The following is a 23,377-nucleotide window of genomic DNA, read 5'->3' on the forward strand; positions in this document are numbered from 1 at the left end:
AGTTCATACAACAATTTCTAAGTAAGCATTATATATTTCAAGCCAACAAATCAATAAAAAACACTTCAGAAATAATTAAACAGGCACATCATACTATGCATTCATTCGATATCACCAATATGTACACCAACATCAAACCTGAAAAAGTTATACCAATCGTTCTAAAAAATTTACGCGCTCACAGACAACTTAGTCAACTTGAAATAGATGATTTCATACTAATCTTGAAGTTCCTAACTAACAATAATTATTTCATTTTCAACAGAGTAATTTATAAACAGAATGGACTGGCTATGGGTTCACCGGCATCAGACTAACACACTAAAATCATAAATAATAAGACATTCAATAATATAGCCTTATGGGCTAGATTTGTAGATGATACATTTATAATAATGGATCAACGCACTACCGATGCCCCTTCCACCTTAATACATCTCAACAACATCGACAATGATATCAAATTTACAATAGAATCCGAAAGTAATAAAACCCTAAATTTTTTATATCTAACCATTACCAGGCGCCCATCCTCTTTTGAATACAAAATCTACAGAAAACCGACACACACAGCCACGACCATCAAACACGACTCTGAACATCCTCCTATTCATAAAAGAGCTACATACAATAATTTAATACAGAGAGCATTTAATGTACCCATGTCCAATATGGAACGTAAAAAAGAACTCAACACTATACGCAAGATCGCATCTTACAATGGCTACAACAAATGTTTTATAGAACGCATAATTTATCAATTTAAACACCAACCCAAGACTAAATTACAAAAAAAAACCCACCCAAAACAAAAACATATGCTACGTTCACCTTTAACTCTTGACATCTTCCGATTAACCAATATTTAAAAAAAAAAGAAATGTCAATATTGCCTTCAAAACTAACAATAGAAATTGAGATATTTTCTACAATTCCAAATCTGTTAATGTACAAAACCCATTTGATAGATCAGGTGTATATAGGTTTCATTGCAATGATTCTACCAGTGTTTACCTTGGACAGACTGGGAGATCATTTAATATCAGATACAATGAACATGTCAATGCCATAAAATATAGAAAATTTTCGGCAATAGGCCAGCACATACAGGAATACAAACACAATTTTTACGGTATCAACAAGGACTTGGACATCATCGAAACAATAAATAAAGGCCCACTCTTAGACCTAATGGAGCAATGTTACATTACTCTAGATCAATATTACAATCCCAATTACAATCTAAATGATATTTCGGAAAAACATACAATTTTATTTGACATGCTTATTTCATTGCTTAATAGTTTAAAAATTCCTAAAAATCAATCAGTACATAAAATATTACGTAGCGCGCTAGCTTACTATTCCCGACAAAGCCCACGCCCCCCCTGACACACAGATACACGCGACCGCAACCTCTCCTACTTCCCCTTCCCTTACATAATATGCCCCGCCTCACAGCTGAGCCAGCCGGCTGTCGATTGACATTCAGCATTTGTTCCTCACTCTCTCTACACGCTGTTACATTCAACCTGAGGTGAGTTTCATATCTTCAATTCTTTCCTATAATACCGTGTTTCATTCTCAATAACTCATACTCAATTTACAATTTCCTTTTTAGGTCCGTGCTGGTTCGAGATTAATACTAATTACTGCCCACTTCCACCTGGCATATAAAATAATATTCAAGATCTCAGCCATAGTTTCGGCCTCAGCCATACAGTTATTTATCTTGAAAAAATACTACAAAGCAAGTTTCAAATACTAAAATAAGATTAAACATATCAGAAATCTGCTACTCCTTATATTAGTCAAACATAGACTGTCTTGTCAATAATTTTTAAGAAAGAAGAACCTGTATATATTATCAAACAGTATAAGTCGCATATCATGAGGAACCAAAAAACTGTGCTTTATTAATGGCAGATGTTTTGTAGAATCATTTATCAATTTTATGTGAATTTCCTGTACATCAACTACACCAAATTACTGTATAGACTTTTTCAATCACCTAAAAAACAATTTTAGACGCACCAAATAATACTGTATTTAAAAAAAAAAGACATGTTACTTGTATAATACAATGGGTCAATGTTATCTAGCCATTTTTAATGTTTTTCATGCAAAATAGGACTTGCTGTTAAAAAACTGTGGTTTAAAATGGCAAATGCTTTGTAAATTCACTTATCAATTGCATATGAATTTCTTGTACACAAGCTACACCAAATCATAGACTTTTTCAATCATATACAAAATAATTTTAGATGCACCAAATAATACTGTATTTTTTCAAAAAAGACATGTTATTTGTATAGTACAATGGGTCAATGATATCTAGCTATTTTTAATGTTTTTCATGTAGAATAGCATTTGCTGTTAAAAGTATGCCAAGCATACATTCTATACTGATTCTATAGCATACTTTTACTTTTTTGAATGTTCCTTGCTATTAAACTTTCAATGGCAATAAGTTAAATAAATATGTGATGTTCTAAACAGACCATTATGATAACATATTAAATAGGTGAAACCTTTAGCTTTACCAAGCATTGTAAAATCTTGCGTCAATACGGACAAAAAATGAAGTTTTTAATACTAAATGAAGAAAGTAGTTTAACCTCTCCATAGATAGTTTTTCCAGACATTTACCAGGGATTGATAGTAAGCTAATCCCTAGGTATCCTGCTACTGACTGCAGTTTTCTTCTGTCTGCTTTAGGAATTGCTATTACGTTGGTGTTTTTCCATATTTTAGGGAAGCATCCCAAATGCAAGCAATTATTGAAAATCGTTTTCCAAAAATTTGGTAGGGTATTGTGTATACTTTTAACTATTGCTCCATCAATTCCATCGGGTCCTGGGCACTTTTTATCATTAATTTTGGTTATAATATCCTCTACTTCATGGTCTGCAAATTCGAGTTCCGGTTGTGTGCTAGGGGCTCTAAAGTTTGAGTTTATCAATCTGATGTTCTTTTGTTCATCATCAAAATCCGAGACATCATCCGGAAAGAATTTTTCGAGCAGTGCCTTTGCTGTGTCTATCTCTGATGAGGTTGAGGATCCATCTGTTAGGGTTAAAGTAGTTGAAGGCATACGTTTGGTAAAACCTGTTTTACTACCCTTGTAAATTTTCCAAGGAGATTCTTTGAAGTTCTCTGCACAGAATTGTTTCCAGGATTCAAATTTCGCTTTAATTAACTCCAATTTGTATTGGTTTCTGAGGGTTTTAAATCTATTTTCATAGATAATTTTAAGTGTTGGGTTTCTACATTTCTTCAATCTTCTTTTTGCTGCGTTAACTTGTTTCCCGAGGGCATTTAACTGGGGAAACCACCAAGGCTTGAAATTATTTGTTGTTAAGAATGGTGGGAAACAGATTTTTATTTCATTAAGTTGTTGCCATATGGATGCAAGAGTGTCTTCCAGATGTATTCTTGTGTTAACATTAATTAATTGCATCATCCATAGATTGCCGATTTGACTGATTTTATATTGGAATAATTTCCAGTTTCCTACTTGTGTGGCGAATTGTCTAGTAGAGTTGCTGATTTGACAAATTAAGTTTCTAGAGGAGGTGTGAGTAGATAATTCGAAAGAAATAAGGTTATGATCCAATGGAGCATCTTCTTCACCGACATGCCAGTTCAGAATTCTGTGGGCTAAGTTGGTAGATGTGACAGTGAAATCAATTCAGCTATCCCCATGAGCACCAGAGAATGTGAGACCATCCTTTTCATTTACTGTGATCAGACTGTTCGCAGAAGGAAATTCCACAAGTATTCTGCCCCTAGCGTTGTGACTGGGCTGAACCAGAGACTATGCTTACAGTTGGAGTCTAGACCCTAGATGAAGTTAGCTGGGTGCATGGAATTCAGGAAGACTTGTATGGTGAGAGATCTTGCTGTAGTGTACCATACGGAGGCAGATATGAACTGGCAATGTAAATATCTTGATTGCCTGACAAAGCAATGATAACATTATCAGCAGTGGAGAAACTGTGAAGTAGAATAAAATTATGTGAGATGATGTTTTTGATGAGAATGCAGGCCCTAGGGTCGTTATTAGACGTAAGGTAATAGGATGTGTAGTTTGAAGGAATGAAGCAGGGTATTCCATTGTAACAATAGGTTCTTGGTTGAATAATATGTCAACATTGTTGTGATTTAAAAATAATGATAAATGCGCCACAGCAGCTTTGCAGTGATGAGTATTTATTTGTGCACATACAAAAGTATCCGTGTTAGAAGTCGGTCTTGCTGTTAATTATGGTGCAGTGGGTTATGTCGAGCTTCCTGTTGTAGTTTTGTATGAATGAATTGGCTCTGACGCAGTTAGCACAGCGTTGAATTCGTGGGTTATCACAGTCTTTCCAGTGATGGTCGCCGGCACATTTTGAACACTTACTGGTTGGAGCAGAATTTAGAAGTGTGTCCAAATCCTAAGCATTTAAAGCATCTAGTGACCATTATGAAGTCTTCAACTCTGCACATGGTCCAGATTAGTTTGATTCTTTGGAGTGCAATCCATTCTCTCCTTAAATCTGGGCTCACTTCAGCAACAATATGCCTGGAGTCATCAAACTTTGCTTTCGTAAATCTTGTTTTCAGTGTTGGTTTTTTTTTAAGCTGAGTCAAGTTGTTCTGCTGAATGATGATGTCTTTATTTCAGAGTTGTCTGTATTATTGGGGACGAATTTTAGAAGTACAGTTGGAAAATTCTTCTTCAGGTGTTCTACAGAGACTGTACTTAACTTTTTAAATTCCATTTCTAAAACTTCGCAATCCGAATTATTATTGCACTCGAGCAGCAGCTTACTGTTCGCTAAATTTTTCATCCTGTGAATACCAACTTTCAGAGCCTTGGGGTCTACGGATTCCTTAATCAGCTGTTTTATTTCATGTCCATTCATGCTTGGGTCACCGGTTTTATGATGAGGGAAGCAGATGCTTGCTGGATGGGGCCGCTAGGTGTCACAGAGGGGCTGAGTAATGGGTTTGCCTGAGTGTGATAGCTCCTCTGTCCACTGAGAGAATGCACTAGTTGTTCACTATACAAGCGTGGAGTGCTTCAGTCTTCTGTTGTTAGACAGCTCTGGTGATGCGCACTACATGAACCCTGACATTGTCGTGCACGAGTACAAATTCAGGGCCAACACCATATGCAGCAATCAACACATGCTGTAGCAGTATCTACTCGACGTACCCCACAGTGGTAAGATTACCACGGACGACAACAAGATCCGTACGGCCATCAAAACTTATGCCACCCCACGCCATCAAAGAACTTTGTCCGAATCGGACAACATTTGTCATGTACTACTCACCATGGCGTCTCCATACATGTTGATGTCCATCACGGTGGGTCAGGGGAAATCTGGACTCGTCTGTGAACAACGTAGGTCTTCATTGGCAAAGTTGCCAGTTGATGTGGGTACGGGCAAACAGAAGGCGTGCTGCACGATGTTGCTGTGTTAAACGGTGCACCCAAACAGGACATCTGGGTCATAAGGACACTTCTCTTCACCTATTCCTTACTGTCTGGTCAGACACCGTGACTCCAGTGACCCTACTGAGGTCTTGTTGCAGTTCTTCGGCAGTTACTGAACGACACCGCAACACACAGATGGTCAGATATCTCTCATCCTGTGGGGTCGTCATGTGTCTACGACCTTGTCCAACCCTCCTTGTGAACTGGCCTGTCTCACTGTACCGATTTCACAAGCGTCGAATAACTGATGGAGAGACACTGAGATCCACAGCAACACGACGAAAAGTCCATCCTTGCTGGATGAAAGTGACAGCCCTTGGGACTTGAACCTTGTTAAGATGTCTCATGGGATGTGCTCAAATGACTGCAGTAGTCTGTGTACCTCACAGCGACACACAGACGCACCGCTATTCACTTCATTTTGAGAGGTCACCTGACAGTTTAATGCATGGATTTGACATACACCGAGTAGCTAAGGTCTCAAGGTAAACTTTACGACCATTTGAACCCCATCTACCAAGTTAATGTTCACATATCAGAAGTTACAAAACATGTTCCCCTAATTTTTTTTGAACTGTGTATTTGTCCTGAAAGAGTAAATTTATAATACTAATAATATAGTTGGTCTATTATCGGACATTATAAATTTTCCAGCTAACTCATTCCTGGTTGCCAGCATTTCACCCTAGTGTGCTAAATTGGGCTCATAATTTGGTAAATAGCACACCTACCAAGACAGATGTGTATACCGTGGAGGCCACTGCGTAGGCTACTTGAAGGCATTGGCAGTGCCAATGCACTATAATTGACTTTGTCTCATTTTCAAAAATTGATGGCTGCGAATGAGTTAGCTGGAAAATTTATAATGTCCAATAATGGACTAACTATATTGGTATTATAGTCAGAGAGTTAAAATGTTTAGAGGACACTGGTAAAGGCAACCTGTGATATTTTTAGATGCAATCTTACCTGAAATTTTGTGCTCTGTTGAAGTACAGCAACCAGCTTTCAGGATGAGAAAACTAATGACTTACAGAAAGAAAATTAGACTAGTATAAAACAGTAAGGTTTCCTTTATTTTTAATCATTTAATAAGAAAAACTAGATCCTAAAAATATAGGGCTGCAGTATGAAACCCTTACTTAATTCAAGAAGAATATGCATGTTATAATACACATTTCAGGAATTACAATTATATAAATATTTTGATTATAATATAGATTAAATATGAAGGACCAGCCATCAATATAGAACTCTCTCATCAATAACATGTCATAAATTATCTTATCTTCTTTTTGTGCAACCCTCATCTTGGACGGTTCCTACATAATGCATTATATATAACAAATCTTTTTGCAGAAGCATAAAAGAATTAATTTTAAACACATTTAATAAGAACAGTAACTAGGAAAATGATCGTTCCACCTAAGAACCTCCCGAAATAAAGTTTGAATATCTTTTTAGCCTATTTTAATATTAATCTTTGAAAGTTCTCTTTAAAGCCTCTTAGGCACTGTTCAGGTGGAATTTTTAAAAGGTATACAGGGATTAAATTTCCAATAATAATCATCATATTTAGTTGCTTGAAATTCATCAAATAGATACAGATAAAATGTGCATTATTGTAACATTTTGTTCACACCTACATTTCATTAATTAAAAAAACACTCATACAAACTGGGAGTAAAATACCATAAAGATCCAAAAAATATGAAAATTACACGAACAGTTCCTAATAGCATGTTTTCAAAGTACTGTATAACAAATGAGAAATGGATATTAATATGCTCGCTTGTACCTTCAATCATTTTCATTTCAGTTCACTTGAGGCTCACTTCACTCCTATAGTATTCTATAATACAAAAAGGTGTTTACAAAATCTTCCACTTTATTTACACACATACAGGTAGTCTCTCTCACAGGAGGTTGTTACAGATTTACAGTCATTATAAACAACAGCATATTTACAAATAATACAATGTGTACACTAGACACTTGGAGTAAAAAAGTAAGTTCCTTTTGTTTGTTTAAAAATATTTTACAGGTTATCTGTTGAGCGGTTCAGCAATGCGACTCCGATGGTGTCTGCCCTAATATCTGTTGCTGGACTCGTTGCTCAATTTGCTGTGTAAAAGAAACGAAAACCACTCGTTAATTATGACAGTAAATACAAGCACAAATATTACTGAAAACTAGAGACTTCATTAACATGTATGTTATCTAAATTTATATTAGTTCCAATTATAGTCCAAGTATAGAAGCACAAACAAAAAGAAGTTCACTACAAATATATTTACTTACTATACATACAATTAATACACTGCCTGACCAAAACAGTTTAGCACCCAGAAGGAGTGATCCAATATTATCCCATTTTTGTATACATGCATACCATTGATGTGTGAGTAAATTATTATATTTACAAGGATCTGTAATGTGTAGAATGCCCACCAGAGTGCATTCGTGATGGCATCGTCCTGTTGTTGGTAAGTTACCAGTCAACTGCTGTGAGACAGTTAACCAAGATGTGCAGAGAGGACTACGTACAGTACGTAGCATCCGTGATGCCTCGCAGACGCGTGAGGCCATCCATCAATTGACAGCATTTGACAGAGGCCGCATTGTGGGACTGGATGAGGCTGGTTGGTTGTATCGTACAATTGCCAGGTATGTGGGCCATTCAGGTGTCACAATGGCCTGATGGTGGACTCAATGGGTACATGAGGGCACCCAATCACGTCATGCAGGTTTGGGTCGACCAAGAAACACCACCCTGAGGGAGGACAGTCGTATAGTGTGCCAAGCATTGCAGGATCTCTTAACTTCAGCACTTGCCATCTACGAACATGTACTGGAGACTCAACAACATCCTGCAAGATCCCACACAGTGTCTTGACAACTTGCATCCACCGGATTGGGGTTCTAGCACCCCACGAGTCAGTTGCCATTGACACCAGAATACTAATGCCTGCGTTTGGAGTGGTGCCTTGCCCGGGAGGCATGGACAGAGGACGACTGGCATCACATCATGTTCAGTGACGAGTCCCGCTTCTCCATAACCTCCGATGACCATTGTGTGCGGGTTTGGCGGCGTCGAGGTCAGAAGGAAGATTCTGCCTATGTTGTGGAAAGACACACAGGCATAATCCCTGGCATCGTGGTGTGGGGAGCCATAGGATACGTGTTCAGGTCACCTCTAATAGTGCTTCGGCAGACTTTGACGGCACAGCAATACATCACAAACATTCTGTGTCCGCGCGTCCTACCCCTTATGGCACAACATCCTGGGATTTCTTATCATTATATGTAAGTTTTTGTAGATAAATAATAGAATTTTGTTGAATCTTATATGCCTGTTGGTTTTAGTATTGTTAAATCAGGCCAAGGTTGATGTTACGGATGTTAATCTTTCAAGAACTATAAAATTGTGGTTCTGTGGAATGGAATCTTATGGTCCATGAAGTGGTGTGTTATGATGTGGCTGATAGTAGACTTGTTACTGTACAAGGTATTGGAATTAGAGTTAACAACATTGTGTATTGAATAAGGTGGATAAAAACCCTATATTTTAATTGTATTTTGTAATGCAAGGCTTAAGAGCTTCACTATTTTCATTGAGTATGAATATGCCACTCATTATTGAAGAGACTGAAATTTACTTGCACATTTTATTTTGTTTACCATTGTATAAATGACATATCCTTTGTCATGTTAAGGCTGAACTAATGACGTGTACAGGTACTTTATTAGGTACCTACTTGATTAACTGTACGGTAAAACACATGGATAGTTGCAAAAGCATGCAAACTTACGACAACAATGCTTTTACATACCCAAGGCATCGCTTCCTAACAGATGAGGTCAAGACAATATGAAGAAAAGTGCCTGAAAACTGACTAGGTATTGTTTTGAACTGGGCTCTAAGCCTAATGCTTGGAAACTTAAACATACACAGATAATGAAGTCTCTTCAAAGCTACATATAATCATGCAATACATACAAAGGATACTAGGAAAGTTTTGCAATACGCAAAAACGGTTGGCTGGACACCCCTGTTATGGTGAGGGATGAAAAGAGGGGTGAAAACTGGTCTAGAAGACAGCAAGGCACTACCTTCACACCAGTTGTTACCAAGCAGTGGGATTGATAGCAAGTTAAGATGTCAGTCTGGTCTAAAGGTGAATATGGCACAATTATCCGCTACAATTTTGCTCGTGGATTAACAGTTGACCAGTGCCTGGAGGAAATGACTCTTGTGCTGGGGAAAATCTGTCCACATCGGACAACAATTTTCCGCTGGTACGAAGAGTTCCAGAGCGGAAATTTTGGGGTTGAAGACGATCCTCGTTCTGGGCGACCGTCTGAATCAGTGACTGAGGAAAACATTGAAGCTGTGAGGAAAATGTTGCAGCAAGAGAGGCGGTTGACATATCGGGAGGTAGAAAAGACTCTCCACATCCCTGCACCAGCTATTCATTCAATTCTACATGACCATCTCCATGTAAGAGAGGTTTTTTTCCCTTTGTGTGCCCCATTCACTTTCAGAGGAACAAAGGGCACATTGAGTGAAATGGTGCCGAAAAATGCTAAAACAGTTTGAAAATGGGACTTCGCGTAACGTCAGTAGCATCGTAACAGGTGACAAAACTTGGCTTTATTATTACGATGTCCCAACAAAGTCCCAAAACAAGGTGTTTCTGTTTGAAGATGAGGGTACTCCTGTGACTGTACGGAAGTCAAGGTCAATGAAGAAAAGGATGATTGCAGTATTCTTCACTAAATGGGGCATCCTGACTCGGGTAGTGCAAGAAACACAAAGGACAGTTACTATGAAGTGGTGCAGTGAGACTTGTCTGCCTCAGGTCATCCAGGCTCTCAAGCAGCTCCATCCCAGGTCACGGCTCAAGACTTGGTTCTTGCATTACGACAATGCTCCAGCACATCGTGCTAAGGTAACAATGGATTTTCTTGCTAGATCAGGGTTCACTGTGCTTGATCATCCTCCATACAGTCCAGATCTTGCCCCACGTGACTTCGCACTCTTCCCAGAAGTGAAGATGAAGCTGAAAGGGAGGCGTTTTGCATCCGACGAGGAGCTTCTAGCAGCATGGGATCAAGAGTTATAAATGTAACCGAAGAAAAGTGGCAGAGTTGGTTCAGTGACTGGTTTCGATGTATGGAGAAGTGTATTGTGTGTGGTGGAAATTATTTTGAAAAAGTTTTAAGCATTCACTCACATTGCAAAACTTTCCTAGTGCCCTTTGTATCATCGTCGTGCCTCAAAATACTGCTTTGCGACAGCGTTGTTGAAGAAATACTGATCAGCAGCGCATGTATTACTTAGAGCGAAAATTCGTTGATATAGTTCATGCAATATTGAACCCTAGATGACAGAACCTTTCTGGTCAGAGTTCTAACCTGAAATATTATCACATAGCAGCTTTTCTAGACACAACAATGATGTGCTGTATATACCATACTTCCAAGACCAAAGAATGTGAAAATGATGATAAACTGACAGTTCACATACCAATCATCTGAATTTAGGGCAGTTACCCAGGTGGCAGATTCTCTATCAATTGCTTACCTCATATTTAGATTTATTTATAATTGTTTAACTAGCTGCTTCTTAAATATTTTCAACGAACTTTGAAATTTATCTAACTTTTCCCTTGATAATTTCTTCCAATCCCTTACTCCTTGTCCTGTAAATGAATATTTGCTCCAATCTGTCCTCTCAAATCCCAACTTCACTTCATATTATGATCTTTCATACTTTTAAAAGCTCCGCTCAAGCTTATTCTGCTACTTATGTCATTTCATGCCAACTCACCACTGACAGCTCGAAACACACAGCATATGATAAAGATGTTGATTCCCATAGGGAACCTGAAATATCTGTTCCGAATGAGTAAATTTACAATACCAATATAGTTCATCTGTTATTCAACATTATAAATTTTCCAGCTAACTCATTCCTGGTTGCCAGCATTTCACCCCAGTGTGCCAAGTTGGGCTCATCAGTTGGTAAATAGCACACCCACCAAGATGCACAGCAAGCATATTGTGGAGGCCACTGCATAGGCTGGCTATTTGGAGCCACCAACAGTCCCAATGCACTAAGAGAGACTGTCTCATTTTCAAAAATTGACAACGGACCAACTATACAGATATTACAAATTTACTCATTCGGAACAGATATTTCAGGTTCCCTATGGGAATCAAGATGTTTATCATCTGATGGCCAGGCAAGCATCAATTTTTGAAAATGAGACAAAGTCTCTCATAGTGTACTGGCACTACCAGTGGCTCCAAATAGCCTATGCAGTGGCCTCCATGTTATGCACTAGCCATGCATCTTGGTGGGTGTGCCATTTACCAACTTATGAGCCCCACTTGGCACACTGGGGCAAAACGCTGGCAACCAGGAATGAGTTAGCTGGAAAATTTATAATGTTGAATAACGGACCAACTATATTGGTATTACATACCACATAGTTGAGCATCTCGTCTCCTTACTCCCAAGTCTCCCCAGCCCCAAGTTTGCAACATTTTAGTAACGCAACTCCTTTGTTGGAAATCACCAGAACAAATTGTGCTGCTTTCCATTGAATTTTTTCCAGTTCTCATATCAATTAGTCCTGGTGAAGGTCCCATACACTGGAGCCGTACTCCAACTGCGATCTTACCAGAGACCTTGCACTCTCTCCTTTACATCCTTACTACAATCCCTAAATACCCTTATAACCATGTGAAGAGATCTGTAAATTTTCTTAACTACCTCATTAATATGATTACACTTAATGAAGTTCATTCCTTATAACACCTACATACTTGCCTTGTTCCCCATGAGATGCTATCACCCCACCAACACAATTATTAAAACTAAAAGGACTTCTCCTCTTGCTGAAAATTACAACTTGACTTTTCATCCCATTTACATTGTCTGCTGTCCATCTCACTACATTGCTTAAGCCTCGCTGCAGTCGCTCACAATCCTGCTACTCATTTACTACTCTATACAGTATAACATCATCCACAAATGTCCCGATTTGTGATTCCATATCTTTAACAATCAAAGAAATATTTAGCCACCTAATCAATATTTTATTTGCCTTGGCAATTTTATAAAATAATTAATAGTGCATGTTTTGACTGCTTTGCAGTTATCATCTATATTCACGTAAGCTTAGGTGTAAATAAGATAAAAGTATGCACAATATATGTTCTCGTATTAACCTTTATAACTTATCATGGCAAACATAAAAAATTTGTATACTGGGAGAGGATGGTGGTAGTGAGGCGAGGGTGTGTGGTTGCTTAAAAAGTGATTAATAACTTGTCCTAACTAAAATATTGTTAAAAAATTCTCTTCTTCCAATAAGAAAAACTTCTTAAGTATCTTTTTAGCTTCCGCTCGGAAGCGTATTTGAAAAACACTGATTAACTTTTCACCAAATAACTTTTTAAGTTGTTATTAAAGTATTACTAGCAGTTTCCCGCTGGTTCTGCCCACAGTATACAAAGTATGGTGGTGTTCGTTACTATCCTCACGGATGTATTTGCAAAAGTTTCGAGTTAATGAAATAAAGACCAGGCGAGTTGGCCGTGAGCGTAGAGGCGCGCGGCTGTGAGCTTGCATCCGGGAGATAGGGGGTTCGAATCCCACTGTCGGCAGCCCTGAAGATGGTTTTCCGTGGTTTCCCATTTTCACACCAGGCAAATGCTGGGGCTGTACCTTAATTAAGGCCACGGCCGCTTCCTTCCAACTCCTAGGTCTATCCTATCCCATCGTCGCCATAAGACCTATCTGTGTCGGTGCGACGTAAAGCCCCTAGCAAAAAAAAAAAAAAAAATGAAATAAAGCGCATGATCTGCTGTGGTAATAAAATGTAATATTATGTCAACAAAACACTTGAAAATACATCACACAAAGAAATTGAATTAAACGTTCCTTGGAACAACACTACGCGCTGAACTGTTAAAAAGTCCTTCAAAGATCTTCGTCATGGAGACAAATGTACTCAGAATCTACCAATTTAAGTAGTTGTTACCTCAAAAGAAAGCGCTTGATCCACTAAATGTTTTTAGACCAAAAAAAATGTGTACTTCAATTGGAACGAAAGATATTGCTTCAATGAGAAAAAATGTTGAAGAAATGAAACGTCAAATTGAATGTGCACTCATAATGTTCCTCAGAATCAACCAATTTGAATAGTTAAGAGCTGAAATGAAAGAGCTTGATCCACTGAGTGTTCTTAGGTCAAAACGAACTTCATACCTCAGTTAGAACCAAAGATATGATTGCTTCAAAGAGACAAAAAATTGAAAAAATCAAATAATATGAGAAACGCGGAAGTTAAGTGATTTATAGTACCTGATGACAAATCTGTGCATGAATACCTGTCAGTTAAAAAAATGAAGGAAATTGACCAGATAGAATGGTCGGACTGACTGACTTTAGTTTTCATAAATAATTTTAATATATAGATTAAAACTTATTCTTAAAAGAATATTAATAAAAACATATTTCAGCTTCGAGTCGAGGAGTTCAGTAGGGAGTGAGGAGACAAGGGCGTGTCTTCATCTGTTGTTTTTCAAGACGAGGGTGTGCTAACTGTGACAATTAGCTAGCAAGCAGGCTACAACACATCCCTACTACACCATATCGAGGACGGAGGACACAGACTCACACCCAAGATAGTGGGAATAAAGACATGAATCCAGACAAGGGTAAGTTAGGAATTTTCAAAACACTACCCTCCTTTTTTTCTAAGAGATAATCATAGATGCCAACACTTTCAAAAAAACATTTACGGTATAATTATTTTTATCATTTTTCTGCCGGTTGAAGATCGTGTTACGAGCTGCCCAATTATATGGTCTATGGACACCTCCCAACACTGAGCTGCAAGGGCATTCTAAGAATCTACCTTTGGCAATAAGAAATGCAAGTTAATAGGCTTTTTCACAAGCCGTTAAGCACAAACATGAATGGGACTTAAAAAGAAGATTTTAACTCCTCGACTCAAAGCTGATATGTTTTTATTAATATTTTAGTTAAGAATAAGTTTTAATTATACTTTAATAACATCTTAAGTAGTTAGTTGGTGAAAAGTTAATAATAACTTCTTATTGGAAGAAGAGAATTTTTCTTAACAGTATTTTAGTTAAGGACAACTTTTTAAGCATTCCCCCCCCCCTCCATCCCCCTCCCCAACACTCACTACCACTACCCTCCCCCAATAGACAAAAAATTTTAAGTTTCCCATAATAATTTCGTGTGGCTATTTCTAGCCGAGTGCAGCCCTTGTAAGGCAGACCCTCCGATAAGTGTGGGCGGCATCTGCCATGTGTAAGTAACTGCGTGTTATTGTGGTGTAGGGTAGTGTTATGCGAGTTGCAGGGATGTTGGGGACAGCACAAACACCCAGCCCCCGAGCCATTGGAATTAACCAATGAAGGTTAAAATCCCCAACCCGGCCGAGAATCGAACCCGGGACCCTCTGTACCAAAGGCCAGTACGCTGACCATTCAGCCAACGAGTCGGACAAGTTTCCCATGATAAGTTATCATACATTGTGCATACTTTTACTTTATTTACACCTAAACTTATGTGAATATAGCTGATGATGACTGCAAAGCAGTCGAAACATATACTATTAGTGATTTTATAAAATTGCCAAGGCAAATAAAAGTATCGATTAAGGTGGCTAAATATTTCTTTGATTGTTAGATTTATCATATTGACACGGACATGAAGTGGATAGTTTGTAATCCAGATCTTTACTCATATAATTTATATATTTAAGCTCCTTCAATCTCTCCTTACTCCCGCAACCACTAGTAACTATTTCTTTCTAATCTGCACTTCTTTCTTAATCTCTTTATTTCCCTGTTATAATATAATGGGTCCTTAACATTCCTTACCACTTTTCAAAGGTACATATCTGTTGTTACACTCCTCAACAATTGCTTTAAACCCATCTCATAGACTGTTGACATTTTTATTTAGCATTATTTCCATTTTGCTCATTCTTTCACTAAAATCAAAAACATAGAATATAATGATAAATCCCTTTATGAGGAAGTTTAAACTCTCAAATTCTACCCTCCACAAAGCTCTGAAATTCTATACAGGCGATCCAGTATTTTCATTCATGCAATGTTTGTATAGGACAACAACAAAAAGTTGTGTAGCAGTCACTTTATGAAATGAGTGATTCTCTTTGTAATGCTGTGTCAATGACTGTCATAGCTTTTACGTTCTTCCTTGGGTGACAAGAACATAAAATTTAGTTTTATTTTACAGAGAATTCTTGTGGGTTATGATGATGATGTCAATGATGATAAACTATTTATTCCATCACACACATAGCAGCCATAAATGTGTAAGTTATGAGAACTCAGAATAGTATTCATTCACTCTCTTCTATCTGTAAACCATCTATAGCCCATGATGGTATAGAAAACATATCCTACTATGCTCTTGTCATTTTTTTCCCTCAAAATATTGTACTTCAAAAGAATCTTGGGTTTATTATCCATACATGTAACTTTTTCAATCAGCTGCCTCTCTCACCTGAAAGGTCCAAATCCTCAAGTTAATTGGTTTTGGAAGTAGGTAGTCAAGTTTAATACATTCAGAATAATATACTGGTTGACATTACAGTATCCCCTCAATTTATGATTCAGGTAATAATTTTTCTTCCCTTTTATAAAGAGAAAATAAATTTGCTTCCATTAAAGAAGTGCATCCTGGAGATGAGATATATTTGATGACGCGAAAATATTTTCTGTGGTGGATGAAAATTTAAAGAATGTCAGGAAACACTCTTGGACTATAGGAAACTGAGGAGAAGAAGAAGAAGATAATCTGGTTTTCACTACTACTAAGCAGTTCTTGTCTATAGTTTGTGTCTTACTTCATCACTAGCAGGTATGTATCTAAGGGCATAGCACGAAGTATTCTGGGAAAGAAAGGAGGAACATGATTGCTTTATTAAGCACAGATATTAATATGATCGTATTAATCAATTCATCACCACTGATCTGCAGTTAGGGCAGTCGCTCAGGTGGCAGATTCCCTATCTGTTGTTTTCCTAGTCTTTTCTTAAATAATTGCAAAGAATTTGGAAATTTACTGAACATGTCCCTCGGTAAGTTATTCCAATCTCTAATTTCTCTTCTTATAAATTAATATTTGCTCCAATTTGTCCTCTTGAATTCCAACTTTATCTTCATATTGTTATATTTTTTTTAAAGCACCACTCAAACTTATTCGTCTACTAATATCATTTCACATCATCTCTCCATTGACAGCTTGGAGCATACCACTTATGAACATTAAAACAAGAATAATAGTTACCACCACCTTTCCAATACTTATCTTTCCTATATTTGAACATTCTGATTGACTGACTGGTAACAATGATATCCTAATGATTTTAATTATTTCACATTACCAGCTCTGTATTGTAGCCTACTTTCTGTTCTTATCCTCTGTCTCAACTCGATTGTGTTTTTTCTCTTAGCCATGTTGTAACATTCCATGTTTTTTCACACTAGTTTTAAGCCTATTTTCATTTTATAAATATAAATGTTGATTCTTAGGGTGCCATATATGTTAAGGACACTAGATTCAGGGCCCTGACCTAACTTTAAGCTAAGATTTATTTTTGGCTGATGATGCTTACGACTGTTAAGCGAAACATGTCCCATCTTACAACGCCTGTTGTAATGTTTATTTCCTAAATATAGGAAAGATAAGCATTGGAAAGGTGGTGTTAACTATTATTCTTGTTTTAATGTTCATATCTGATGTCCAATACGGTCACAATGAGATTTATTACTTGCATATCACTTAGTCGAACAGCTCATCTCCTTTCTCCCAAGTCTTCCCAGCCCAAACTTTGTAACATTTTTGTAATGCTACTCTTTTGTTGGAAATCACCCAGAACAAATCGAGCTGCTTTTCTTAGTTTTGTTTTTTTCCAATTCTTGAAAAGTAATCCTGGTGAAGGTCCAATATATTGGAACCATACTCTAGTTGGGGTCTTACCAAAGACTTATATACCCTCTCCTTTACATCCTTACAACCCCTAAATACCTTTATAACCATATGCAGAGATCTGTACCCTTTTTTTTTTTTTACAATACTGTTGATGTGATTAGCCCAATGAAGATCTTTCCTTATACAGTATACAGTAGTCGCGTTAATCTGAACTAATTGGGACCGGAGTCTGTTCGAATGACGAAATTTTCGGATTAACCGGAAAATATTTTCTAATAATAATGTTATTGTTTTTACGTCCCGATAACTACTTTTATGACTTCCGGAGACGCCTAAGTGCCGGGATTTTCTCCAGCAGGAGTTCTTTTACGTGCCAGTAAATCTACTTACACAAGGCTGATGTATTTGAGCACCTTCAAATACCGCCAGACTGAGTGAATTAACTTGCGGTGAAGTAAAAGCAATTTCCTTGCCTCCTAATATTACGACAAAATTGCAGCCAATGGACTGGGGTGTTCTGCAAAATGTAAAACTTGTGTATAAACGGAATCTTCTCAGATACGTGATTGAGAATTACAGTTCACTTACTATTCTTCAAAAACTGAAGAATGTGAATGTAAAGGACGTGGTTTACTGGGCAGCAGAGGTATGGGAGTGTCTTTGAGCAGATCATGAGGAAAACATGGAAGAAATTGTGGCCGAGTCTCACATTCATCAAGAGTTCAGCGGAAGCGTCTGCAAATGTTAATCTCCTTGAAATTGTTCAACAACTTCCTGGGTGTGAGGAAGCCAATGAAAATGACATTAGCGAGTGGATGGAAGCCGACTCTCATCAATTACAAACAGACCAAGAAATTGTAGCTATGGTGGAAAAAGAATCTGGAGTTGATGAGGAACAGAGTGACGACGAAGAAAACCACAATGAACAACTAGTGTCACATTCAGATGCCGCGGCCGCCTTAGAACTTGCCGTACGCTACGTTTTTGATGTATAATTATGTTTACATCTAGTTATTCTAGTAAAATATGACTAATAAAATGCAAGTAAATGTTCATTTTTTAAATTGAATATTTCAGTTCGGATTAACCGGACATTCGGATTAACAGGGTTCGGATTAACGGGACTCTAGTGTATTAACACCTAGGTACGTACAATGATTCCCATGAGGTACTACTATCACCCCATCAACACGGTAATTAAAACAGAGGACTTTTCCTATTTGTGAAACTCACAACCTGACTTAACCCTGTTTATCACCATACCATTGCCTGCTGTCCATCTCACAACATTGTGGAGGTCTTTTTGCAGTTGCTCACAATCTTGTAACTTATTTATTACTCTATATAGAATAACATCATCCGTAAAAAAGGCTTACCACCTATTCCAGTTCTTTACTCCTATCATTTATCTATATAAGAAAACACACAGGTCCAATAATACTTCCTTGAAGAATTATTTGAATACAACAGACTCACAAATGTGTAAGAGAAAGTTGAGATTAATTCATTTTAGTGGATAGGGTTATCTTTGGTCATCATCTTGTTGCATGTAATGTTTGTATAGGCTGTCTAATAACTTAGTGATTTTGTGATGTTAGTACAAGTATGTTTCAACTAATTTGAGATTGAGGAAGGACCCCTGAAATAATAATAATTGCGTGTGGCCTCTGAAGAGGCCTGGTGCAGGTCTTTCGAGTTGACACCGTATATGTAGGATGCTAAATACTTTATTATGTCACCTATTCAATACATTAGAAATTTTTAACATTTAGGAATTTATCTTTATTTCCATATGAGACATGTTTCGCACTTCTTTGAAGGCATCAGTCATAGTAATACGTCAAGGCATAAATCAGGTACCTGATTTGTATTTAAATTGTAAATACGAAGATTTTTTTTTTTTTTTTTTTTTTTTTTTTTTTGTTAGTTGCTTTACGTCGCACCGACACAGATAGGTCTTATGGTGATGATGGGACAGGGAAGGTCTAGGAGTGGGAAGGAAGCGGCCGTGGCCTTAATTAAGGTACAGCCCCAGCATTTGCCTGGTGTGAAAATGGGAAACCACGGAAAACCATCTTCAGGGCTGCCGACAGTGGGATTCGAACCTACTATCTCCCGAATACTGGATACTGCCCGCACTTAAGCGACTGCAGCTATCGAGCTCGGTAATACTAAGATATAATATTACATATTTCAGTAGGGATAGTCAAGAGAAAAACAATGTTCATTGATGATACAGACACAAATATATCAGCCGTTGGCTGTAAATTAGCAGTTGTTTTTCTCTTGACTATCCCTACTGTAATATGTCAATATTATATCTTAGTATTTACAATTTAATTACAAATCAGGTACCTGATTTATGCCTTGAGGTAGTACTATGACTGATGATGCCTTCAAAGAAGAACAAAACATGTCTCATATGGAAATAAAGATAAATTCCTAAATGTTTAAAATTTCTAATGTATTGAATAGGTGACATAATAAACTATTCAGCATCCTGCATATGGTATCTTCAATATGGATCAATAATGATATTTATCACTTGCATTGACACCGTATAGACAACCAGTGTGTGTATGAGGATCAGGCCCTACCTGTAAAGAATTCTAATGCTGAAGATGACACAAACACCCAGCCCCCGAGCTACTGGAACTAAACAATGAAGGTTAAAATCCCTGTCCCGGCCGGGAATTGAACCTGGTACCCACTAGGCCAAAGGCCAGCACGCTAACCGTTTAGCCATGGAGTCTGACATCCCAGAAATTATAAAAGAGATAAGCTACTATTTCAGCATTTCTTTAGAATGAGAGTGGAAGAAAGATGGGATAACCACTCTTATTCATGTGTCCAAGTGTTTACTGAAAATGAAAATGAAAATTAACTTGGACAAAGAAAAATACGTATTTCCATTTTCATTAAAAGAACATGGGCGCCCATGCCCGGGGGGGGGGCAAGGTGGGGACGCGTCCCCCCCCCCCCCCCCCTAGCTTTCAGGGAAAGGAAAAAATCTAATATAGTCGGGTGTTTTTCTTTCAAGAAAATGATTTCAAAATCAGTATTACGTAGAAGTGGTAGGGGATACCATGTGTGGTATTCTACTGTGGAATACAAGTCGCCATTCATCTTCCAAAATATTAATACTACATACCCCCAGGTCTAGCCCCCCTGCCACAAACTATCTTATGGGCGCCCTTGTAAAAGAGGACAGGTAATGCAGTTTCCATACAGATACTCAACAGCAGAAAGGACATGAAATTCTATTTGAAAATGAATGAAATATGATGATTGTAACCTCACATTTGATTAATGTTGTGGAGAAATGATGAAAAATACTGCAGTTCTGCATTGGAATAATATGAGCATGTTTTTTAAGTAAGTACTGTTTATAAATATTGCATCTGCAGCACTTAGGTCATCATTCATAACATGCACACTTGGTACATACATCTGTAGGCTAGTGACAAATGCCACTGCAGAAGCATTTGCCCGTATTTATGTTTGTTTGTGAGTATTGAAAGTGCCTCTGACAACTGACTGTCCTGCCAAGTGTAAAGAACACGCTATGATTCGTTTTCTAAATGGAAAAGACGTGATAGCTGTTGAAATTCATCGGCAGTGTAGTGAAGTGTATGGAGAACACACTACGAGTGAAGGAATGGTAATAAAATGGGTTAGAGCATTTAAAGAAAGCCGTACTAATGTCCACGAAAAGAAGCGTAGTGAGTGACCATCTGGCATTACTGAAAAAAGTTCATGCAAAGGTTCGAAAAAACAAAAGCTTTAGAATTTTGTCATTAAGTCGTGAGTTGCCTGAAATTTCAAGGAGTGTTCTTTATGAAATTGTGCCAGGACACTTAGATTTTCGGAAGTTGTGCTCTTGCAATCCAAACTGCACGGCATCCTCACAAGGGGGATTTTTTTGCTTCATGACGATGCACAACCTCACATGGCTAATCGAACCTGAGATCTCATCGCTTCATTTGGTATAATACTAATATAAATGGTCCGTTACTGGACATTATAAATTTTCTAGCTAACTCATTCCTGGTTGTCAGCGTTTCGCCCCCGTGTGCTAGGCTGGGCTGATCAGTTGGTGATTCCCTATGGGAATCAACATCTGTATCATTTGGTATAGTCCGTATAATTGTGATGTAGTGTCTAGTGACTGCCCCTTGTTCCTGCACTTGAACAAGCATTTGGGAGGTCAGCGTCAGGGACATCAGGCAGTAGATTTCTATGAGGACGGACTTCAGAAGCTGGTTTCACGATATGACAAGTGCCTTAATATGCTTGGAACTTATGTTGAGAAGTAGTTGAAGGCACAGGCTTACATGTAAAAAAAAAAAAATTGGTTTCAAAAACTGCATTACCTTTTTCTATGTGAAAAAGGTACTTATTTAAAAAACACGCCTCCTATATTCCTAACCTGATTAAGTTATTTTGAAACAGTTCATATGTTTCAGGTGTATTATGATTAAATATTGAAAATTACCGTATGTCTGTTAGGTCATCAGCCCAGAGGCTGGTTGGATCCTCAAATAGCACCACCAAAGGTTATGCGGTTATGAGGAAACCCCCAAAACCAATGGCAGCACTAAAATGAGGCGTACTAGGCAAGATGAGGAGTGAGGTAGTTTGCCATTGCTTTCCTCACTGGGTCAGAAAGTACTATTGCAGCACAACTGACCCTATGAGCAGCACCTTTCATAACACTCAGATGCACTAGTCATGCTCTGAATGTCATTACTCAGCACTACCCATACCCCAGCAACTTCCATATTGTCACAGCCATAGATGTTGACTGGGACTTCGGTGGAAGCTACACTTTACTCTGGCCTGTGCCAAGAGATGGATGCAAAATTACTGTATCTATCAAGAAATGACAGCAGGCAGAATTACCGTATATTAACAGATTATCACAAGGTAATGATGGAGGTGGTGGCAATTTTCATATGGAGCAAAACAAGGGATTTTCAGACTCTGATTATTAAAAGTCTAAATAATTGCATACTTATAAAAATGGAAAGGGTCACTCTGTTCTGTTTCATCTACCATTACTTCGTAAACAAAATATCAAAACATGAGGTCTTATGCTTTAGAATACTATGGTTTATGCTAAGAAGGCATTTACTTTGTTGTGTTATTGAATAAAGAAAATAAGTTTATTTAATTTATTTTCAGTACTAACTGGTTAAGTACAGATTTATAAAGAAAGCTAATATGTATGATTAGCTGTAGTACGTGGCATTGCCCAGATAGTTTCTGAATGTTTACCTTTAATATTTGTTAGTTATGTATGATGTGAATTTTTTTAGAATTCCTTTTTGACTTGCTGATTGATATTTTATGATCTATTATGTTTTAGAGTTATTTAGACGTGTGTGTGATTTCATGTTTTCGATTATTTAATTTTTGAGTAAAACTTTGTCCTTATGAAAGCTTGCATTGACTGGGAAGTGATCCTGTCAAAAATTAATAAGTGATAACTATATGTATTTAGCCATCACACTATAGACACGATGTACACTATTTCAACTGTCAATGAGACTGTCTCTCCAATACTCACCCCCAACCCCTAAGAGAGAGAAAATATGGAGTGTCATTATTCATCTCAGCGACCCTGAAAACTATGGATTCTACACTATTTTCGATTATTTCAATATCTCACTCCCAATCGCCCCCCACCCCAAAGGTGACTGAACATGGACTTGAAAAAATTTCGGAGTGTCATTTTTCATCTCAGCGACCCTACAAATTATGAATTCAATACTATTTTAGATTATTTTTATACCTACCCCCCCTCGCCCCACACATACATACAATGTCATTTATAAACAGATAGATTATTCCAATTTTCGTAGGCATCTCTAATT

General features: G+C 37.6%; 1 protein-coding gene across 2 annotated transcripts in view; it reads right to left on the reverse strand.

Moving 5' to 3' along the window:
- Window positions 1-6,543: 6,543 nt before the first annotated feature.
- LOC136871595 (serine-rich adhesin for platelets) overlaps window positions 6,544-23,377 on the reverse strand; it is a 387,706-nt gene continuing 370,872 nt past the window's right edge. For both annotated transcript variants that reach the window (XM_067145041.2, XM_067145042.2), the window contains exon 6: window positions 6,544-7,612. In XM_067145041.2, coding sequence (XP_067001142.2) covers window positions 7,550-7,612 — 63 coding nt within the window. In that variant the 3' untranslated portion in view covers window positions 6,544-7,549. The remainder of the gene's footprint in view (window positions 7,613-23,377) is intronic.

Source organism: Anabrus simplex, chromosome 4, assembly GCF_040414725.1.
Source record: "Anabrus simplex isolate iqAnaSimp1 chromosome 4, ASM4041472v1, whole genome shotgun sequence".
NCBI lineage: Eukaryota > Metazoa > Arthropoda > Insecta > Orthoptera > Tettigoniidae > Anabrus > Anabrus simplex.